This window comes from Rhinoderma darwinii, chromosome 4, assembly GCF_050947455.1.
Source record: "Rhinoderma darwinii isolate aRhiDar2 chromosome 4, aRhiDar2.hap1, whole genome shotgun sequence".
Taxonomy (NCBI): Eukaryota; Metazoa; Chordata; class Amphibia; order Anura; family Rhinodermatidae; genus Rhinoderma; species Rhinoderma darwinii.
The window spans coordinates 111,434,128-111,456,793 of NC_134690.1; the positions used below are offsets into that span (position 1 = coordinate 111,434,128).

At 43.5% G+C, this 22,666-nt stretch overlaps 1 protein-coding gene across 6 annotated transcripts in view; it reads right to left on the reverse strand.

Annotated features, from left to right (window-relative positions):
• Nucleotides 1-21,850, reverse strand: part of U2SURP (U2 snRNP associated SURP domain containing) — a 93,882-nt gene extending 72,032 nt beyond the window's left edge. For 3 of the 6 annotated variants that reach the window (XM_075861466.1, XM_075861463.1, XM_075861462.1), the window contains exons 1-2: nt 21,737-21,849; nt 2,933-3,034 (exon numbers count right to left, since the gene is read on the reverse strand). In XM_075861466.1, the coding sequence (XP_075717581.1) occupies nt 2,933-3,034; nt 21,737-21,781 (147 nt within the window). In that variant the 5' untranslated portion in view covers nt 21,782-21,849. Of the gene's footprint in view, nt 1-2,932; nt 3,035-21,736 lie in introns of all 6 variants that reach the window. The other 3 variants (XM_075861464.1, XM_075861461.1, XM_075861465.1) reach the window with 2 other exon arrangements.
• Between the last annotated feature and the right edge of the window lie 816 nt (nt 21,851-22,666).

Below are 22,666 nucleotides of genomic sequence, written 5' to 3' on the forward strand. Positions count from 1 at the left end.
TCTCGTGGAAGGTGAGCAGCTATCCCCCCACCCAAGGGAGCAGCTCTGTTGAGGGAAAATTTTCAGGCTGTGGGAGCCCGCTGTGCTGGAGCAGGTCTAGCGGGTCTGTTGAGGGGCAGCCAGAAGTTTCTAGCCCAGAAGGTGGGCCTCTGTGTCCGGAAGGGACAGCAGTCACGTGAGTTTTGCCTCCGACGTGTAGTCGAGTAACGAAATGAAGAAAACCATCTCTGTCATCTGGCTGAGGGAACTGGGGGGCGACTGACAACATTGTGGAAGTGATCTTTCCTCCTGTAGCCTCAGAAATGATTTGCAGCAGGTCCAGGCCATAAAGGAGATCCTGGGCAAAAGGAAGGGTGAAAACCTTCCTAGAGGCACTGTCAGTATCCCAGTTTCTAGTCCAAATGGCCCTCCGGACAGGGAAAGCATTAGCCATGGGCTTAACCGAACATTGAGCAGCTTGGACAGAGACGTCAGATATATTTAGACATCTGCAAAAGCTATGCAGCTAGCAGGGAGGCATCCACTTGAGTCCCCTAAATCAATTGCTTCCTGGAGTTGAATAGCTAGTTCTATACTAGCCAAGCTAACCCAATATGCTGAGAAAGAAAGAAAAGAAGTCACTAGAGAGGCTAACTGTTGAGGAAGGCATTGTGAAGCATCCACAGCGTCCTGAGAGAGGTAGCCGAGATTATCAACCGCCTCGGTGAGGGAAGCCATCCGTTTGGGGGGGTAACATGCTCACCATCCTGGGAGCTGGGAAATTCGGTATTGTTTTAGGCAAGGGGCACTGAACACAAACTGAGTCAGCCTGCCCGCATGGAAACATTGTACTGCACCGCGTACACACAGTGTTTTACAATACGTTTAGGGACTTAGGAGCTTTGCTCTTTTAAGACATATGAGTAGTTATCAAAAAACACTATAGCATGTGGCTATCCTACCAGACCCCCTAGGTGCTGTCTCCCCGGCGAAGCAAAAACATTCCCAGCGCTGTATGACTTCTGTACATCAGCTGTGTGTACGCAGAGTCTGAGGAAAACAGAAACCCCTCCCCTCCGGCCAACTCCGCGATTGTTAGAAAGGGTGGGCATGTTACGCAACCAATCAGAGCGTGAAAACGGCACGGGAACATGGCGGGGCAGCGGGAGGTGCCAGCTTACAGCCTAGCAAAGAACCAAAGCCAGGGCCTAAATTAATGGCACCGCCGGCTGGGAGTGCCAGAAGGTAATACAGAAAGCGGTGTCCCCAGGAACTGCCGGCACATACATAAAGTACTAAAAACCCCTTAGGAAGGACACAACACCTCAGAAAAAGACCCCCTTCCGTATATTTTCATGTTATTAAAGAGAACCTTTCACCTGCCCATACATGTGCAGGGCTGTACAAACCCTGTCTCACTATAAAAAAACAGTAATATCTTTCTCTGTTATTTAGATAACGGTGCCGTAATATTTGGCGCCCGATATTTAAATAACCCCCTGAACTGTCAATGCGGCATGTAATTGGCAAGGGAGCATGTAACATCACTGACACTGTCCAATCAGCTACAGACTGTATCACAGCAAGAGCTGAAGAGAGGAGTGCGTGTGCATGCACGTGCAGCTCCGCCGCCACCACGGAACAGAAGGAGAAGAATGTGAATTCTTCTTCCTGTCCATGGCAGCGGGAGTATTTTCGGCAGCGGAGCTGTGCGCGCATGCTCTCACTCACTCTTCAGCTCTAGGCAGACAAGGACAAGAGTGTGTGTGATCTCTCGCGAGAGATCAGTCTTGTTCAGCTAGTCTGCCGAGAGCTAAAGAGTGAGAGCGCGCACACGCGCTCTCTTTAGCTCTTGCTGTGATACAATCCGAAGCTGATTGAACAGTGTCACAGGTATTGTTACACGCCCCCTTGCCAATTACACACCCCATTGACAGATCAGAGGGTTATTTAAATATCGGGCGCCAGTTATAACAGCACCGATATCTAAACTACAGAGAAAGATAGGAAAAAAATGCAACGCACCCCAGGGTTTGTACAGCCCTGCCCATTACATGGTGCACTCAACTGCACATGTATGGGCAAGTGAAAGGTTCTCTTTAAGCCCTCCGACATGGTCTGAAGTGCTCCTTCCCCTCTATCCCCCTGGGCGGTAGAGAGGGGGAGGGGGGGGCTTACATGTCAGTTGTCTTTAGGCACAGCCTGTCATCCCCTCGGAAAATGCACACAGGTGGTGTGGCTGTTCGGCATCCTCAACTGCTGGTGCAGTAATGATACGGAACTGAGTGACCAAGGCGGGGAACATCCACCTAAGTGGTGGGCATCCACTGAGGATCAGTGGGAAGAACGTCAGCCAAAATGGTGGGCATCCACTAAAACAGTGGGAATTCATTCTGCCCAGCGTCTGCAGGGAAGAACCTGACAGCTTTAGCGGATCTGCACAGAAGAATGGCAATCCCCAAATCCAGGTTTGCCAACCTTGTGGCATCAAACCCAAGAAGACTGGTGGCTGTTATCTCTGCCAAAGGTGCTTCAACGAAGTACTGAGTAAAGGGTCTGAATACTTATGTCCAGGTGAAATTTGAGTTTTTAATTTTCAATATATTAGCAAAGATTCTGAACATTCTGTTTTCACTGTCATTATGGGGTATTGAATGCAGAATGTTGGGGAATATAATTTTATTTTAGCACAAGGCCTCAACATAACAGAATATGAAAAAAGTGAAAGGGCCTGAAGACTTTCCAAATGCACTGTGCATCCTTGGTAGTGAAAGGGTTAAGATACAATCTACGCAAAATCACCACAATTACAAAACTGAAGTGCTTATGTGACCTAGTACACGTTCAAGCACACAAACGTGCAATTTAAAAACAGTTATTAGCGCCATTACCTTCTTTTGACATGACGCAAAATGTTCTTAAGGCACTGAGTGCTTACTATTAGATGCCTCACCTTCTTTTTCAGTTCCTCTTGTTCTTTCTTGCTTAGTGTTCTCTTTGCAGCACTCATTTTCCCAATACTGAATGCTTTAAGCTTACTCTCCAAGATAGGTTGCTGCAAGTTAAAAACAGAACAACTTTGTTAACACACTCATATGCAAATGTTCATACTTAAAGTGGCTCTGTCACTACATTATAAGTGCCCTATCTCCTATATAAGGAGATCGGCGCGATAATGTAGGTGACAGTAATGCTTTTTATTTCGGAAAAACAATCTATTTTAAACCCCTTTATGATCGATTTTTAGCTTTACGCTAATGAGTTTCTTAATGCCCAAGTGGGCGTTGTACAGAGGAGTGTATGACGCTGACCAATCAGCATCATGCACTTCTCTCCATTCATTTACACTGCACTAGCGATAGTTATATCGTTATGTGCAGCTACATACAAAAACACTAACATTACTGCAGTGCCCTGATAATGAATACACATCACTACCAGCCTGGACGTGAGGTTTATTCAGAATCCTGACAGGTCTGAATCTTTTCTGTGAGATTCCAGCAAGGCAAGCGTAATCTCGCGAGATTACGATGTAACCTGTCATTTCAAACGAGATTACACTTGCCTTGCTGGAATCTCACAGAAAATATTCTGAAGTGTCAGGATTCTGAATAAACATCACGTCCAGGCTGGTAGTGATGTATATTCATTATCAGGACACTACAGTAATGTTAGTGTTTGTGTATGTAGCTGCACATAGTGATATAACTATATCGCTAGTGCAGTGTAAATGAATGGAGAGGAGTGCATGATGCCGATTGGTCAGTGTCATACACTCCTCTGTACCACGCCCACTTGGTCTAAAGTAAAAACACGCCTACTCGGGCATTAAGAAACTCATTAGCATAAAGCTAAAAATAGATCGTTTTTCGAAATAAAAAGCATTACTGTCACCTACATTATAGCGCCGATCTCCTTATATAGGAGATAGGGCACTTATAATGTGGTGACAGAGCCTCTAACAGAAACAGCTCCGCATTAACCCGCAAGAGAACATATTTTACAGTAAATTAAGCAATTGAAAAACTACTCACAGGATTGAAATAGCACTTTAAAGTGTAACTAAACATTTGACAAACTTCTGACATGTCAAGTTTTGATTGGTGGGGGTCCGAGCACCGAGACCCCCACCAATCACTCAAACAAAGCAGCAGAAGCCTCTTCGTTTCAGAAAGCCGATGTATCTGCGTACAGACTCAGACTTTCTATTGAGCACGTACTCATATACATTTATTTCCAGAAAAAGCCGAAAAGAAACGGCTAAGCGCTTCGGCCGCTTTGTTTGAGCGATTGGTGGTGGTCTCAGTCCTCGGACCCCCACCAATCAAAACTTCTGACATGCCACCGACATCAGAAAGGTCAAATGATTAGTTACCCTTTAAGGCTCTGTCCACATTTGTGTTAATGTGTAACTAATAAAGCACTTTTCTTGCCGACAAAAAGACAGAACCCCTGACAGACCCAATTAAAGCCAATGGTCACATTTATTAATGTATTTGGAACTTTTTTTCTGGTGTATTTTATTCCAAAAGTGGCTAATCTGCTTTGTGACATAATTATTAACCATTTGACACAGAATTTAGAGCCATTCGCGGCAGTTTGTGAAAGTGGGTGTGGCTTAACTCTTATACAGGACAAACATTTCTCAAACGCAAATACATCTACTCTACACAGACACTATAATAGAAAAAGTGGCATAATTTTAGCCAGTGAGAAAGTTAATGGTAGTGATGAGTGCGGTGACAGATTTATGAAAGAGGGCAGATACAGAAATACATTTTTTGTAACTCGTCAATAAAGTAGCAGAGCCCTTAATTATTGGTTAAAACTACGCCACATTAAAGAGGCTCTGTCACCAGATTGTGCAACCCCTATCTGCTATTGCAGCAGATCGGCGCTGCAATGTAGATTACAGTAACGTTTTTATTTTTAAAAAACGAGCATTTTTGGCCAAGTTATGACCATTTTCGTATTTATGCAAATGAGGCTTGCAAAAGTACAACTGGGCGTGTTGAAAAGTAAAAGTACAACTGGGCGTGTATTATGTGCGTACATCGGGGCGTGTTTACTACTTTTACTAGCTGGGCTTTCTGATGAGAAGTATCATCCACTTCTCTTCAGAACGCCCAGCTTCTGGCAGTGCAGATCTGTGACGTCACTCACAGGTCCTGCATCGTGTCGGCACCAGAGGCTACAGATGATTCTGCAGCAGCATCGGCGTTTGCAGGTAAGTCAATGTAGCTACTTACCTGCAAACGCTGATGCTGCTGCAGAATCAACTGTAGCCTCTGGTGCCGACACGATGCAGGACCTGTGAGTGACGTCACAGATCTGCACTGCCAGAAGCTGGGCGTTCTGAAGAGAAGTGGATGATACTTCTCTTCAGAAAGCCCAGCTAGTAAAAGTAGTAAACACGCCCCGATGTACGCACATAATACACGCCCAGTTGTACTTTTGCAAGCCTCATTTGCATAAATACGAAAATGCTCATAACTTGGCCAAAAATGCTCGTTTTTTAAAAATAAAAACGTTACTGTAATCTACATTGCAGCGCCTATCTGCTGCAATAGCAGATAGGGGTTGCACAATCTGGTGACAGAGCCTCTTTAATAAATGGGAGCCAATAAGTCCAGCAGGATTTGCCGGTATCAGTTTTAAACGAACCTGCAAAGGGCACCGGGAGAAGAGCAGCATCAAAAAAATCTTCCCAAACACTACCAGCATGTGTATGCCAGGGATCAAAAATTTCCAATAAAATAGATAGCGAATACACCAAGGAGTTTGCAGGTGGTGATTTTTTATTGCCTGGGTACTAAAGAAATAAATAAACATGACCCCTGAAGTGATCCAAATGGCTACCAATTTGTCCACCGCTGGATCAGGGAAAGATAAATTGCTACAGACTTGTATAAACAGACTACTAAGCATATCAGCCACCTGGGTCCTGGGATTTGCCTAACCTTAAAGAGGCTCTGTCACCAGATTTTGCAACCCCTATCTCTTATTGCAGCAGATCGGCGCTGCAATGGAGATGAGTAACGTTTTTTATTTTAAAAATCGAGCATTTTTGGCCAAGTTATGACCGTTTTTATATTTATGCAAATGAGGCTTTCTAAAGTACAACTGGGCGTGTTTAAAGTAAAAGCACAACTGGGCGTGTTTTATGTGTTCGTTACATCTGGGCGTTTTTACTTCTTTTAATAGCTGGGCGTTGTGTATAGAAGTATCATCCACTTCTCTTCACAACGCCCAGCTTCTGGCAGTGCACAGACACACAGCGTGTTCGAGAGATCAAAGGGACGTCACTCACTTCCTGCCAAAGGGCCTGCATTGTGTCGGACCAGCGAGGACACATCGGCACCAGAGGCTACATTTGATTCTGCAGCAGCAGGTAAGTAGCTACATCGACTTACCTGCAAACGCCGATGCTGCTGCAGAATCAACTGTAGCCTCTGGTGCCGATGTGTCCTCGCTGGTCCGACACGATGCAGGACCTGGGGCAGGAAGTGAGTGACGTCACAGCGTGATCTCTCGAGAACACGCTGTGTCTTTGCACTGCCAGAAGCTGGGCGTTGTGAAGAGAAGTGGATGATACTTCTATACACAACGCCCAGCTAGTAAAAGAAGTAAAAACGCCCCGATGTAACGAACACAATACACGCCCAGTTGTACTTTTACTTTAAACACGCCCAGTTGTACTTTTACTTTAAACACGCCCAGTTGTACTTTAGAAAGCCTCATTTACATAAATATAAAAACGGTCATAACTTGGCCAAAAATGCTCGTTTTTTAAAACAAACAACGTTACTCTTATCTCCATTGCAGCGCCGATCTGCTGCAATAGGAGATAGGGGTTGCAAAATCTGGTGACAGAGCCTCTTTAAACCAAACAATATCTTCTATTAGATATTTGGACTGACAAAAGCTACACAACAATAAGACTATGTTACACCTGCACCGTGGCTATTCGTTGTTCTGCTCCGTCAGAGTAGCAAAACAAGGGAAAACCAGAAGCGACAGTTCCGTTACACAACAGACACCACTGGCGGCCAACGGAACCCATTGACTTTGAATCGGTTCCATTAACTTTGCCAGGGTGTCCGTGGTTTTATCGGAAACAATAGTTTAACGGATCTGCAACAGAGGCCCCTAACGGAACCTTCAACATAGATGTGAACACCACCTAAGTTGCTTTTTATTAAAGGGAAGGAGTCACGAAAAAAAAAAAAATGTATATGGTTTTGCTTTTAGTATGTTATTAAAATACATTTTATTTATTTGTGTTTTTCTATTTTACCTTTTTCTGTCTTTTACTTCTCTATGGGGCTGCCATTTTTTTTTTCATCTCTGTATGTGTCGATTAACAACACATACAGAGATGGAATACGGCACATACATCCCCATAGAGAATGTGAACGGGAGCCGTTCCATTCACTATAGCGTACGCCGTCTGTGTGGGAACGGCGCATGCACCGCTCCCACACAGTCCAAAAGGAAGGTCTTCGGCCGAGCGACATCCGGCGCCATTTTCATGTGGACTGGAAGCCGCGGCCGGACAGTAAGGCCCCATGCACATGACCGTGCCCGCACTCACGGCCCGCGATTGCGGGCACGGCCGGCCGCTGACTGACAGTCGCATTTTCGGGCCGTGCTCCCATACAAAGTATGGGAGCACGGCCCGCAAAATGCGAAAGAACAGACATGTTCCATAATTCTCGGAGCATTTCCACGGCACGGACACCCTTCCGTAGTGCTATGGAAAGGTGTCCGCGTTCAATGAAAGTGGATGGCTCCGTTTTTTGAGGACCGCAATTGCGGTCCGCAAAAACTGAGGTTTTTTACGGTCGTGTGCATGGGGCCTAAGATGACTACTTCCGGTCGCGGCTTCTGTCCATATGTTCAGAAGCAAGGAATAGAAACAGAGGGAGCTGCGGCGGCAGGAGCAGGTAAGTTATGTTTGTGTATGTTCATGTTTTACTGTGCGATTACAACTTTATCTAAGCCTACTACACTGTGCATTCGCTAAAAAAAAAAAGGCGGCACACAGGGTAGGAGATTTGAACATTCAACCCCCTCCTTTCTCCTGGCACTAGCCAGGATAAAGGAGGGGGATTGTTTGAGCACACTAGAGCGGATGTGTCTTCTCCAATTTTGCAGCATAAAGCAATGAGGTTGCTTTACCACATGCCAATGCTGCAATTTTGGGAATTGCTCTCTCTAGTGACCAGCACATGGAAATGTTATAAATTAGAATCTAATTTATAATATTTCCTGACTTGTGAAAAAAATTAGAACAATGTGTAATCATGTATATACTAACGGTTTAAAGAGGCTCTGTCACCAGATTTTCAAACCCCTATCTCCTATTGCAGCAGATCGGCGCTGCAATGTAGATAAGAGTAACGTTGTTTGTTTGTTTTTTAAAACAAGCATTTTTTGCCAAGTTATGACCATTTTTATATTTATGCAAATGAGGCTTTCTAAAGTACAACTGGGCGTGTTTAAAGTTATGTACAACTGGGCGTGTATTGTGTTCGTTACATCTGGGCGTGTATTATGTATGTACATCTGGGCGTTTTTACTTCTTTACTAGCTGGGCGTTGTGAATAGACGTGTATGATGCTGACGAATCAGCATCATCCACTTCTCTTCGTTACCACCCAGCTTCTGGCAGTGCAGACACACAGCGTGTTCTCGAGAGATCACGCTGTGACGTCACTTTATGCCCCAGGTCCTGCATCGTGTCGGACGAGCGAGGACACATCGGCACCAGAGGCTACATTTGATTCTGCAGCAGCATCGGCGTTTGCAGGTAAGTCGATGTAGCCTCTGTCGCCTGGTGGCGATGTGTCCTCGCTGGTCCGACACGATGCAGGACCTGGGGCAGGAAGTGAGTGACGTCACAGCGTGATCTCTCGAGAACACGCTGTGTGTCTGTGCACTGCCAGAAGCTGGGTGGTAACGAAGAGAAGTGGATGATGCGGATTCGTCAGCATCATACACTTCTATTCACAACGCCCAGCTAGTAAAAGTAAAAACGCCCAGATGTACATACACAATACACGCCCAGTTGTACTTTAGAAAGCCTCATTTGCATAAATATAAAAATGGTCATAACTTGACCAAAAATGCTCGTTTTTAAAAAAAAAACAAAAACGTTACTCTTATCTACATTGCAGCGCCGATCTGCTGCAATAGGAGATAGGGGTTGCAAAATCTGGTGACAGAGCCTCTTTAACTAAAAAAAAAATAATATATATTTCTAGTGACACATTCCTTTTAAGACTCTGATTTCTATTCGTTCAATGTATGATGTGTTACAAGTAAGGGAATATAATAACGGTCTTGGGTTTACTTCCCACTGAAGTATTAAACATACAGCATAATGTGCACATTGTGAACAAACCTCTGCAGGAGATCAGTATACAGGGTACTCAAGCAGCAGGTCTATCTCTGAATGGCTTTATACTTAGTAGCCAAATGGTAAAAAGAACACGTTTCTCAAAAGAAAAACAAACATGAGCAGAATTAAAACATTTTAGGATTGCGTAAATAGAAAATTAACAATTTCAACAATCTCTCTCTACTCATGGCTTAGGGCTCCTTCACACACAGAAAAATGCCATTTAAAACGCAAGACATTTACTGGGGCCAAATTCAGACGACCGTGGTATATGTCTGTGTGACAGCCGTTGGCGGTCACACAGACGCATGTATTTCAATGGGGCCGTTAACACGGCTGTTGTTTCAATGGACCGTGTGAAGGGCCAGTTGCAAAAAAGAACATGTCCTAATTTGTTCAGTTTTCACGGATCCTTCAATAGACTCAAGTCTACGGGGAACCATGAAAATGGGACCAGCACGAGGGCAACTCGGAGGTGAAAAACTCCAGTCTTTAACCCCTTCCCTCTTTAGCCACTTTTGACCTTCCTGACAGAGCCTCATTATTCAAATATGACATGTGTCACTTTATGTGGTAATAACTCCGGAATGCTTTCACCTATCCAAGCAATTCTGAGATTGTTTTCTCGTGACACATTGGACTTTGTTAGTGGAAAAATTTGCTCGATATGTTCAGTATTTAATTTTGAAAAACACCAAAAATTAGCGAAAAATTGCAAAAATTTGCATTTTTCTCAATTTAAATGAATCTGCTTGTAAGACAGGCAGTTATACCACCCAAAATTGTTGCTAATTAACATCACCCATATGTCTACTTTAGATTGGCATCGTTTTTTGAACATCCTTTTATTTTTCTATGACCTCACAAGGCTTAGAACTTTAGCAGCAATTTCTCACATTTTCAAGAAAATGTCAAAAGGCTATTTTTACAGGGCCAGTTCAGTTGTGAAGTGGTTTTGAGGGCCTTATATATTAGAAACCCCCAAAAAGTCCCCCCATTTTAAAAACTTCACCCCTCAAAGTATTCAAAACAGCATTTAGAAAATGTCTTAACCCTTTACACATTTCACAGGAATTAAAGCAAAGTAGAGGTGAAATTTACAAAATTCATATTTTCCTGCAGAAATAAATTTTTAATACAATTTTTTTTATAACACAGAAGGTTTTACCAGAGAAATGCAACTCAATATTTGTTGCCCAGTTTCTGCAGTTTTAGGAAATATCCCACATGTGGCCGTAGCGTGCTACTGGACTGAAGCACCGGCCTCAGAAGCAAAGGAGCACCTAGTGGATTTTGGGGCCTTATTTTTGTTAGAATATATTTTAGGCACCATGTCAGGTTTGAAGGGCTCTTGCAGTGACAAAACAGTCAAAATCCCCCAAAAGTGACCCCATCTGGGAAACTAGACACATAAGGGAAATTATCTAGGGGGTGTAGTGAGCATTTTGACCGCACAGGTTTTTTTACAGAAATTATTTGAAGTAGGCCGTGAAAATTAAAATCAACATTTCTTCAAAGAAAATGTAGGTTTAGCGATTTTTTTTTCTCATTTCCACAAGGACTAAAGGAGAAAAAGCACCGCAAAATTTGTACAGCAATTTCTCCCGAGTAAAACAATACCTAACATGTGGTAATAAACGGTTGTTTGGAGACACGGCGTGGCTGAGAAGGGAAAGAGCGCTATTTGGCTTTTGGAGTTCACATTTAGCAGGAATGGTTTGCGGAGGCCATGTCACATTTACAAAGCCCCTGAGGTGACAAAACAGTGGAAACCCCCAACAAGTGACCCCATTTTTGAAACTATACCCCTTGAGGAAATTATCTAGGGGTATAGTGAGCATTTTGACCCCAGAGGTCTTTTGCAGAAATTTTTGCAAGTAGGCTGTGAAAATGAAAATCTACATTTTTTCAAATAAAATCTAGGTTTAGCTAATTTTTTCACATTTCCAGAAGGACTGAAGGAGAAAAAGCACCACAAAATTTGTAAAGCAATTTTTCCCGAGTAAAACAATACCCCACATGTGGTAATAAACGGCTGTTTGGACACACGGCAGGGCTTAGAAAGGAAAGAGCACTATTTGGCTTTTTGAGATCACATTTAGCAGGAATGGTTTGCGGCGGCCATGTCACATTTGCAAAGCCCCTGAGGGGACAAAACAATGAAAACGCCCAAAAAGGGACTCCATTTAGGAAACTATACCCCTTGAGGAATTCATCTAGGGGTGTAGTAAGCATTTTGACCCCACAGATGTTTCATAGAATTTATTAGAATTAGGCAGTGAAAATAAAAAGTCCTTTTTATTCAATAAGACGTAGCTTTAGCGCAAATTTTTTCATTTTCTCAACAAATAAAGGAAAAAAAGAACCCAACATTTGTAAAGCAATTTCTCCCGAGTACGGCAATACCCCATATGTGGTCATAAACTGCTGTTTGGGCAAACGGCAGGGCTCAGAAGGGAAGGACCGCCATTTGGAGTGCAGATGTTGCTGGATTGGTTTCTGGGCGCCTGTGGGCCCAAAACAGTGGAAACCCCCCAGAAGTGACCCCATTTTGGAAACTACACCCCTCAATGCATTTACCAAGGGGTGTAGTAAGCATTTTAACCCTGCAGGTGTTTTGTAGAAATTAGTGTTCACTCGATGTTGCAGAGTGAAAATTTGATTTTTTTCCATAGATATGCCAATATGTGGTGCCCAGCTTGTGTCACCATAACAAGACAGCTCTCTAATTATTATGCGGTGTTTCCCGGTTTTAGAAACACCCTACATGTGGCCCTAATCTTTTGTCTGGACATATGACAGGGCTCAGAAGTGAAGAGTACCATGCGGAGTGGAGGCCTAATTTGGCGATTTACAAAGTATTGGTTCACAACTGCAGAGGCTCAGATGTGAAATAATAAAAAGAAACCCCTGAGAAGTGACCCCCACTATGGAAACTGCACCCCTCAAGGCATTTATTAAAGGGTGTAGTGAGCATTTTCACCCCACAGGTCTTTTCCATAAATGAATGCGCTGCGGATGGTGCAAATTAAAAATTTATATTTTTCCCTAGATATGCCATTCAGTGGCAAATATGTCATGCCCAGCTTATGACGCTGGAAACACACACCCCAAAAATTGTTAAAAGGGTTCTCCCGGGTATGACGATGCCATATATGTTGAAGGAAACTGCTGTTTGGGGACGCTATAGGGTTCAGAGCCGAGGGAGCACCATTTGGCTTTTGGAGAGCGGATTTTGCTTGGTACTATATTTGTTTGAGCATTGCTGGTGTTTTATAATGTGGGGGTACATGTAAGCGGGGCGGAGTATATAAGGGGCATAGTCAGGTGGTATAAAAAAAATAATAATAATCCATAGATGTGTGTTACGCTGTGAAGCAATCCTTTCTACACAGGCCGGTGTCGCACTGATAAATGGTGTCATTTCTTATCCCCCTTTTGGTCCACACTCCGCACCTTTTGTAGTTTGGGGAATTTTGCTGGGAAAGTGTTGTCCTGGTATAATACGGGCACCGTCGCTTCCAGCGGATATGTTTGGGCTCTCCCCTTCCTGGTTCCCTAATTTTAGGTCCTTGATAAATCGCCTCTTAAAACAGAAGAAATGTTCCCCTCGGGCACAACTGCATATTTTTTTATTTCCTGACTTATTGGAGCCATAACTAATTTTATTTTTCATAGACGTAGCGGTATGAGGGCTGGTTTGTTGCGGGATGAGCTGTAGTTATTATTGGTACCATTTTGGGGTACATGTGACTTTTTGATCACCTTTTATCCTATTTTTTGGGATGCCAGGTAAACAAAAAAACGCAATTCTGGCACAGCTTTTATCGTTTTTTTTATACAGCGTTCACCATGCGTTATAAATTACATGTTAACTTTATTCTGTGGGTCAGTACGATTCCGGCGATACCTAATTTATAGCACTTTTTTATGTTTTACAACTTTTTGCACAATAAAATTACTTTTGTAAAAATAATATATTTTTTCTGTCGCCAAGTTGTGAGAACCATAACTTTTTAATTTTTTTGTCGACGGAGGTGTATGATGGCTTGTTTTTTGCGGGACGAGCTATAGTTTTTATAGGTACCATTTTTGGATATGTGCGACTTTTTGATCACTTTTTATTCTAATATTTGTAGGGCAAAGTGACCAAAAAACAGAAACTCTGGTAAAGTTTTTTACGTTTTTTTTGACGCTGTTCACCGCGTGCAATAAATAATATAATATTTTGATACCTCAGGTCGTTACGGTCGTGGCGATACCAAATACATATGGTTTATTATTATTTTTCAATAATAAAAGGACTTGATAAGAGTAAAAGGGGGATTGTGTTTTATTTGATTACTTGAAACTTTTATTGTTTTCAAACTTATTTTTTGCACTTTTTTTTACACTTTTCTTCAAGTCCCACTAGGGGACTTGAAGGTCCAACGGTCAGATTTTTTTTTTTCTAATACATTGCACTACCTATGTAGTGCAATGTATTAGATCTGTCAGTCATTCACTGACAGCAAGCCGATTAGGCTTCGCCTCCCGGCGGGGCCTAAATTGGCTTCCGTAATGGCAGAGCAGGAGACCATTGTGTCTCCTGTTGCCATAACAGCAGTCGCCAGTCCCGATTGCCTCTCAGGGCTGGCGATCTGCTAGTAACCGCTACGATGCAGCAATCGCTTTCGATTGGGGTTAATGGCAGGGATCGGAGCTAGCTCCGGTTCCTGCCGTTACAGGTGGATGTCAGCTGTACAGTACAGCTGACTTCCACCGCTGATGACGTCGGATCAGCTCCTGACCCGGCACCATCTTGCCGGCAGCTACGGAAGCCGATCAGGCTCCGCCGCCGGGCGGATCTTGACCGGCTTCGGTGCTTGGCAGACCGGGAGGCCAGTATTAGGCCTCCGGTTGCCATTGCAGCCACCGGAACCCCGGCAATTTCATTGCTGGGGCTCCGATGAGCTGCAAACACCTTAAGTGCAGCGATCGCGTTTGAGCGCTGCACTTAAGGGGTTAATGGCGGGGATCGAAGCTAATTTCGGTCCCCGCCGTTACAGTCGGATGTCAGCTGTAAGATACAGCTGAGATCCGACGATGATGGCACCGACTCAGCTTCTGAGCCGGTGCCAAACATTTGACGTAAATGTACGGCATTTTGTGGAAGTCAATGCTTTCCATGACGTACATTTACGTCAAATGTCGGGAAGGGGTTAACATCAGAGTTTCCCCACGTTCGTCTGAATTTGGCCCTATAGATATTTGGACTGACAAAAGCTACATGCCCATGAGACTATGTTCACACTTGATTCGTGGCTATTCGTTGTTCTGCTCAGTCAGCGTAGCAAAACAAGGGAAAACCAGAAGTGTGAATCTAGCCTTACAGGTGTTTTAAAGAGGCTCTGTTACCACATTATAAGTGCCCTATTTCCTACATAATCTGATCGGCGCTGTAATGTAGATAAGTGGTTTTTATTTTGAAAAACGATCATTTTTGAGCAAGTTATGAACAATTTTAGATTTATGCTAATCAGTTTCTTAATAGACAACTGGGCGTTTTTTTTTTTTTACCAACTGGGCGTTGTGAAGGGAAGTGTATGACGCTGACCAATCAGTGACCAATCAGTGACTAATCAGCGTCCTATACTTCACTCCATTCATGTCCATCTGTATTCACTGCATAGCCTGATCTCGCAAGATCACGCTGTGCTGTCACATGCTCCCACATTAACTTTACTGAAGTGTCTTGAGAGTGAATAGACATTACTTCCAGCCAGGATGCAAAGTCTATACACACTCCCGACACTTCGGTAAAGTTTCTGTGGGACTTAATCACGCTGTGCAGGGAATACAAATGGACCTGAATGGAGAGAAGTATATGACGCCGATTGGTCAGCGTCATACACTTCTCTTTAGAACGTCCAGTTGGTAAAAAGGTAAAAAACACCCAGTTGTCTATTTACCGCTTCCCGACTGCCCACAGTAAATTCACGTCGGCGCTTGCTGGGCTCTGTGCGTTGAAAGCGCGATTCGGGTGTCTCAGAGTAGCGCTGACACCCGGATCGCGCTGTTAACCCCGGCCTCTGGTCCGGGAGACATGATTGGGACCTGATTGGTTCAGGTCCCGATCACGTGATCGCAGGGAAAGTTTGTTGTAGCAACAAACTGGAAAGTTTGTTGCTACAACAAACTTTCCCGGGGACCTATTGCGGGTGCTGTAGTCGGTTGCATGCCAAAACCAGAGGCCACACAACAGCCTCCGGGTCTGCCATGCCGGTCCTCATAGGCTTCCTGTCAGTGTGACGGTCAGCGTCACACTGACAATTTATAATACATTACACTACCTTGGTAGTGTATTGTATTATAGCAGCTATCAGTGCTGCAAGTCTTCAAGTAAAAGTAAAAAGTAAAAAAAAGTTAAAAACTTTTTATAAAAGTGTAAAAACAAGTTAAGTTACAAAAACAAAAAAAAAATGCTTTTTTTTCCTATAAGTTTTATTATAGGAAAAAAATAAAAAAAACTTTAAAAAAAAAGTACACATATTTGGTATCACCGCGTTCGTAACAACCCATACTATAAAACGCTAATATTTTTCCCGCACGGTGAACACCGCAAAAAAATTTATTAAAAGACAATGTCAGAATCACTATTTTTTTGGTCATCACCCCTCTCAAAATATAAAATAAAAAGTGATCAAAAAGCTGCATGTACCCCAAAATAGTACCAATACCAAATACAACCCGTCGCGCAAAAAAAACAAGCCCATACACCGCTTTTTGACTGAAAAATAAAGTTATGGCTCTCAGAATATGGCGACAGAAAAAATAAATACTTTTATCGAAAAGTGATTTTATTGCGCAAACGCCACAAAACAAAAAAACTATATATATATATATATATATATATATATATATATATATATATAGTCTTGCCATAATCGTATCGACCCGCAGAATAAAGTATAATGTAAAAAAAAACAAAAAACACTGCGACAAAAATCATTGTCAGAACGTGTTTGTTTTTTTTGTTACTTTGCTTGCCAAAAATAAAACTAAATCTAATAAAAAGTGATAAAAAAAATTAAATATCACATGTACCCTAAAATGGTACCAATGAAAACTACAGATTGTTCCGCAACAAATAAGCCCTCACACAGCTCCGGTGGAGACAAAATAAAAAAGTTCTGGCTCTCAGAATATAGCGACAGAAATTGTGCAGTGTCCAAAAGCGGATAAGATCGGGCGCCATTTATCAGTGTGACACTGGCTACATATCTATGAATTATTATTTCTTTACCGCATTATTATACCCTCTTATTTATTATGCCCTGATGTTCTCCGCACAGATTACATATTCCCCCACATTATAAGCTGAAATACCAGCGAAACCCCAAACAGAAAAACTACCAAGCAAAATCTGCGCTCCAAAAGCCAAACGATGCTGCCTCCATTCTGAGCCCTACAGCGTGCCCAAACACCAGCTTACGTCCACATATGACATTTTATATCCGGGAGAAGCCGCTCAACATTGTGTGAGGTATTTGTCTTACTATTAATGTGAGGCACATTCAAAATTCACCACACCAGGCGCCTCACATCAGAAAATGGAAGAACTTATTTTTTATATTACGGTTGGCAAAGTATAGTTTTGGTATCGAAAATCACAATACTACACAAAGTATCGATATCGAAGTCCAAAATCTGGTATCGTGACAACCCTAATTCCAAGAGTCATCTTTTTTTTTTTTCGTTGACGTTGTGATATGTGGGCTTGTTTTTTGCGGGACGAGACATAGTTTTCAGTGGTACTGTTGTGGGGTATATGGGATTTATTGATTAACTTTTATGATTACTTTTTTTGGGGGGGGAAATGGGAAAAAAAAAAAAAACAATTTCGCCATTGTTTTTTGCAGGGTTTTTTTCACGGGGTCCACCTTGCGGTTTAAATTACATATTAACTTTATTGTTTGGGTCATTACGGTCGCGGCGATACCATATTGATTTACTTTTATTTCTTTTTTACACTTACTAAAAAACACTTTTTATGGAAAAAAAAACGTTTTATTTTTACTGCAATTTTTATTAATAATTTTTATTTCACACTACTTATTTTTTTTAGTCCAACTAGGGGACTTTACTATGCGACTTTTAGATTGCTGCTATAATGCTTTGGTATACTTCGTATACCAGAACATTATTGTCTGTCAGTGTAAAACTGACTGGCAATCTATTAGGACGTGCCTCTGGCACGTCCTAATAGGCATATGCCCAATGCAGACCTGGGACTTTTATCAGGCCCCCGGCTGCCACGGCACCCTATCGGAGGCCCGCGATTACATTTGCAGGCCGCCGATGGGTGAGAGAGGGAGGCTGGAGGTAATGTATATTCATTGTCATGACACGAGTAGCGTTATAGTGTGTTTATGTGGCTGCACATGGCAATATAGCTATATCACTATGTGCTGTGTAAATGGATGAAGAGAAGTGTGTGACGCCGATTGGTCACTGATTGGTCAGCGTCATACACTCCTCTGTACAACGCCTACTTGGTCATATAGTAAAACACGCCCAGTTGTCCATTGAGAAACTCATTAGCATAAAGCTAATATAGGTTATAACTCCATCAAAAATGATTGTTTTTCTAAAGAAAAAAACACTGCTGTAATCTACATTACATCGCCAATCACATCATGTACAATATAGGGCACTTATAATGTGGTGACTGAGCCTCTTTAATGAAAAAGGCTAACAAAATGTATACATAGCCTTTTAATTTGCATTGAGAAAATAGGAGGGCTGCAAAGTTTTTTCATATAATACATGTAATGCAATAAAAAAAAAAAAAAGTTTAAAGAAATAAGCCATACCCACCAAACACATCTTCCCGTCCCTTCGTGTGTCTCCACTTCCTGCTGCAGAGATGACATATGACCGCTGCAGCGGAAAGGGGAGACTGGTAGCCGGGACATCTGTGTAGCCCATAAAGGGGTTATAAAAGATCCCCCTGGTATGTTGGGAGGTCTCACTGGTGGCCCTGAAATCAGAAGTCAAGAACCGCAATGCCAATGCTTATTTTCTTTGCAGGATATGATGCCACTATTGCTGAATGCAGCCCTTTGCCTATGGAAATGCACACAGAAAAGCCATACATGCGCTGTGTGCTGCCGTACAGGCTTCGTTGGGTGCCGTATGTACGGAGCTATTCTTCCCTTTCAATGCTTCAAATAGTCTTAATAAAAACCATTAGTGTACAGACAAACATGGAGGCCCCGATCTGGCCAAGGTGTGGATGAAAACTGCGGCAACATGCGCTTCTGCTGCAAATTGGCAAGGTTTTGTAAAGATTGTTCATGTCCGCATAGTGTGCAGGTAAACAGAAACGTGCATCTGTACATAGGAGGAATGCTTCTGCATAAAGATTGGTACATCATTAATGTGTGTGATGAATTTATTGCTTCTTTCAATCTGTTCTTAACATAGAGCTTCAATCAGATGGAGTTACATAACTACATGCAGAACTGCCGCCCAAACAAACAACTCAATGGTTATCTCAGGACTGTAAGCAGAAACTGCTCCATGAAAGACAGAAATAGCACGCCAACCTAGAGGAAGGCAAACTGTTTACCCTGATCACAAAAGGCACAAAGTCACTTGCTGTATTTTAGGCCTTATTCACACAAGCGTGTTTCTCATCTGTGTTTGGTTCGTTTTAACTTCGGACAGTACACTAACCAATTCAAAGGGGCTATTCACACATTTGTGTTTTTTCACGGAGAACGTCTCAGATACGAGAAACTCACCGCATGTCCTAATCAAACTAGACTAGGCCATTAAAGTCTATGGGTGCATGAAAAAAAAGCGGACAGTACGCGGACATCTGTGTGCGGTCCCGTTTTTTCATGCACCAGTTGCTAAGGAAATGCAGAGGAAAAAAAAAGGAAAAGCGTTACCAAAAATTGCTTACAGAGGAGAAACATGGATGAGAAAAGCGGATGACACACGGAAACCACGCTGACAAACATGGACAGTCATATGCAATTTAAAAAAAACACCAATTTTTTGGGGACGCAAATTAGACGCGCTTGTGTGAATAGACTTACGGCTCATGCACATGTGCGCGGTCCCAGTCCCGTCAGTGATCCGGGGAAAGATAGGACATGTTCTACCTTTCCTCGGATCGGAGACTCGGACCATTTTTCACGGACCCGATTCACCTGCTAAAATGAATGGGTCCGTGAAGACTATCGGGTGCCACTCGGATGCCGTCAAATACGGCCCGCGTGGCACAACGGTTGTGTGCATGAGGCATTACTGTTCTCAGCAAGTCAATGTTATTCACGTATTTTATCAATATGGAAACATTGTAGAAGCTTGTTCACACTACAAATTACATAATATCGATGCCTCGTATAGTAGTTACAAGTGTTAAGTAATGGCCTGATCACATCTGCCTTGGAGGCTCCATTAGGGGCTTCCGTCACAGAGATTACCTGCGCTATTGTTTCCAGTAAAACCACAGACATTCCGACAGAACCAATTAAAGTAAACGGATTCTGTCGGCCAACGGTGGTGTCGATGGTGCAGCGGAACCATCACTTCTGGTTTTCCCTTGTTCTGCTCCTCTGACGGCACAGAACAGAATGGCCCGATGCAGATGAAAACAGGGACTAAACGTCAAGGTTAAATCGTTTTGGATACATAATTACAAAACATCCACCGAAGAGTACAACACACCAATGCCATGTGTACTGTATAGTAAACTATCAGGATATATTTAGATAAACAGAGAAAAGTCCCCTTCTGTTAATCTGGGCGCACAGCACTGATCACTCCATGTCTTCCTAAGGCCCAAAGCACACGAACGGATTTTTGCGGCCGCAATTCACCCGCAAATCTGCGGGTGAATTGCGGTCCCATTGATTTCTATGGGCCCATGCATTTCCCAGCAGCCTGGACCGCAAAAAGATAGGACATGTCTTATTACGGCCGTGTTTTGCGGCTAGGCTCATAAAAAAATGAATGCACGCGGCCATGTGCACAGCCTGCGATTTGCGGGCGGCCCGCAGGTGACAATCCGCGGCCTTTCAAGCCAAAAATCACGGCTGCGCACACCACTACGTCGTGTGCACAAGGCCTTATTGATATTCATGTATATTAGTGTGTTCTTATGGCAGTGATTCCCATCCTTAGAACCTGAAAAATGTTTCTACTCCCCTGCTCACACTTCTACTGTAAAGAATTTTGGTGTAGGGTCATGTAAAGTATTCTCATGTATTTTCTGGCAAAAAATTGCCTGCCCCTTGTTAGGCATCTCCTTCCCTACTTAGTGACAGCTCTGCTGCTGTCATCTGGTTGATAAACGCAGACTTATGGACTGCATCGGTCACGTAGGGGCTCATGCATATGAGCGCATTAAGGATCTATATCACTGCATTTCACCTCACACTTCCATTATGTTTAAAGCATGCGCATTTCTCCAAAAAAAAAATATAATTGCAGAATATGCCATCACATGCAGAAACCATGAACTTTCAGGTCCCTGGTGACAAGAGGATCTCAACCACCAGGTGAAATTTCTGAAATAATGACAGGATTTACAAGCGTTCTAGGGGATCTAAAAGTCCAAAGGCACAGCCACGATAGGTAGCCCAAAGTCAAGATATGCTGCCCATCAATGTCAAGCCATGCTGGACAGCTCTTCACTTACCTAGGTCATCCCAAAAGATGCCGCTGGTACCCACCAAAGAAGAGTCCTCTGGCAAACACTAGGGCCACCCCAAAAGGGGCCACTAGCACCCACCAGGGCCATTCCAACCCACAATAGGCATGACCACTAAATGCCCAGTTTCCATGCACCTAGATGTCAGCAGAAGCAGTCACCACAAGTTTACAGCCCCAGTACTGAGAGAGAGAGATAGATAGAAGACACCTTGTGAATGGATAGATACTGTAGATAGATAGTAAATGAATAGAGATAGATAGATAGATAGATAGATAGATAGGATAGTCACGGTACTGATAGGCTATAGACTCCAGTAATGGACAGACACGCTGCGTCCAGTCCAGCACACTGCAGTATACATCCAACATACACACAGCGCAACACTACAAGGCCGTTAAAAGCCACAGTCACATGTCGGTAACATCTCGTATGCTGCTGGCGACAGGAGAACCAGCAGGCCGCAGACACCGGAGAACGTGCAGATAATGGGAGCAGGCCTCGTCTCCTGCGCACCACACACTGCAGTCACACGCTCCGCACGGCCGCTAATACTGGCGCCTGGAATCCGCTCGGTACATTAGGGAGTCACCGGGCACACCGAACTATATCTCAGCCTTACACTTACGGTCAGCGTACGGTCTCACCTTAGAACCCGCTCTCTGCGAGCCGCCAGACATCTTCTCCGCCATCTTGCGTCTCTACAGCCCCTATAGGCCAAACAATCGAGAGCGGAAGGAGGTGTGTGAGTGGCGATCTAGTCCTGAAGTCGATACCTGAGCTATCGATTCGGAGTAGAAATGAGCGCGTTGTGTGGCGCTGCGATGACGTAATTTCTGCCGGGTTTTCTACCTCTGTGTATGTGGATGGGAACTGGTTGGAGGACGTACAGCGCGGATATGTCTATAGTCTTTGCGTTGTTTACGAGTGTATGGAATGGGAACCGGGATAGTGGTGTGAGAGAGGCCCGGTGTTATGTCACGTTATTTATTTTATTCAATGTGTTGATTGTTACCCCTAAGAACTGTATTTATACAAATATAAGTTTCAGTCCTACGCTAGAGCCATGTAGGAGGCGTAGGCTGTGTTCACATCGATTTGCTGCACATTTTGGCAGATTTTTGAGCCAAACAATTTAGGCTGTGTTCACACAGAGTTTTTTGCAGGCGGAATTTCTGCCTCAAAATTCCGTTTGGAATTTGAGGCAGATTTTCCTCTCCCTGCATGCCGATTTTCGCGGAGTTTTTCGGCCGCGGCCATTGAGCGCTGCGGGCATAAAACGCCGCGAAATACGCTTTCTCTGCCTCCCATTGATGTCAATGGGAGGTCACAGGCGTAAATGGCCGATGATAGGGCATGTCACTTCTTTTTACCGCGAGGCGCTTTTACCGCTCGCGGGAGAAAACTGCCCCCACCTCCTATTGAAATCAATCGGAGGCATTTTAGCGCCATTTTTGACGAGTTTTGCGGCGCGGTTTCCGCGTAAAAAAAACTCTGTGTGAACCCTTAGGCTATGTTCACACGGGGTATTTTGCCGAGTTTTTTGACGCGGAAACCGCGTCGCAAAACTCGGCAGA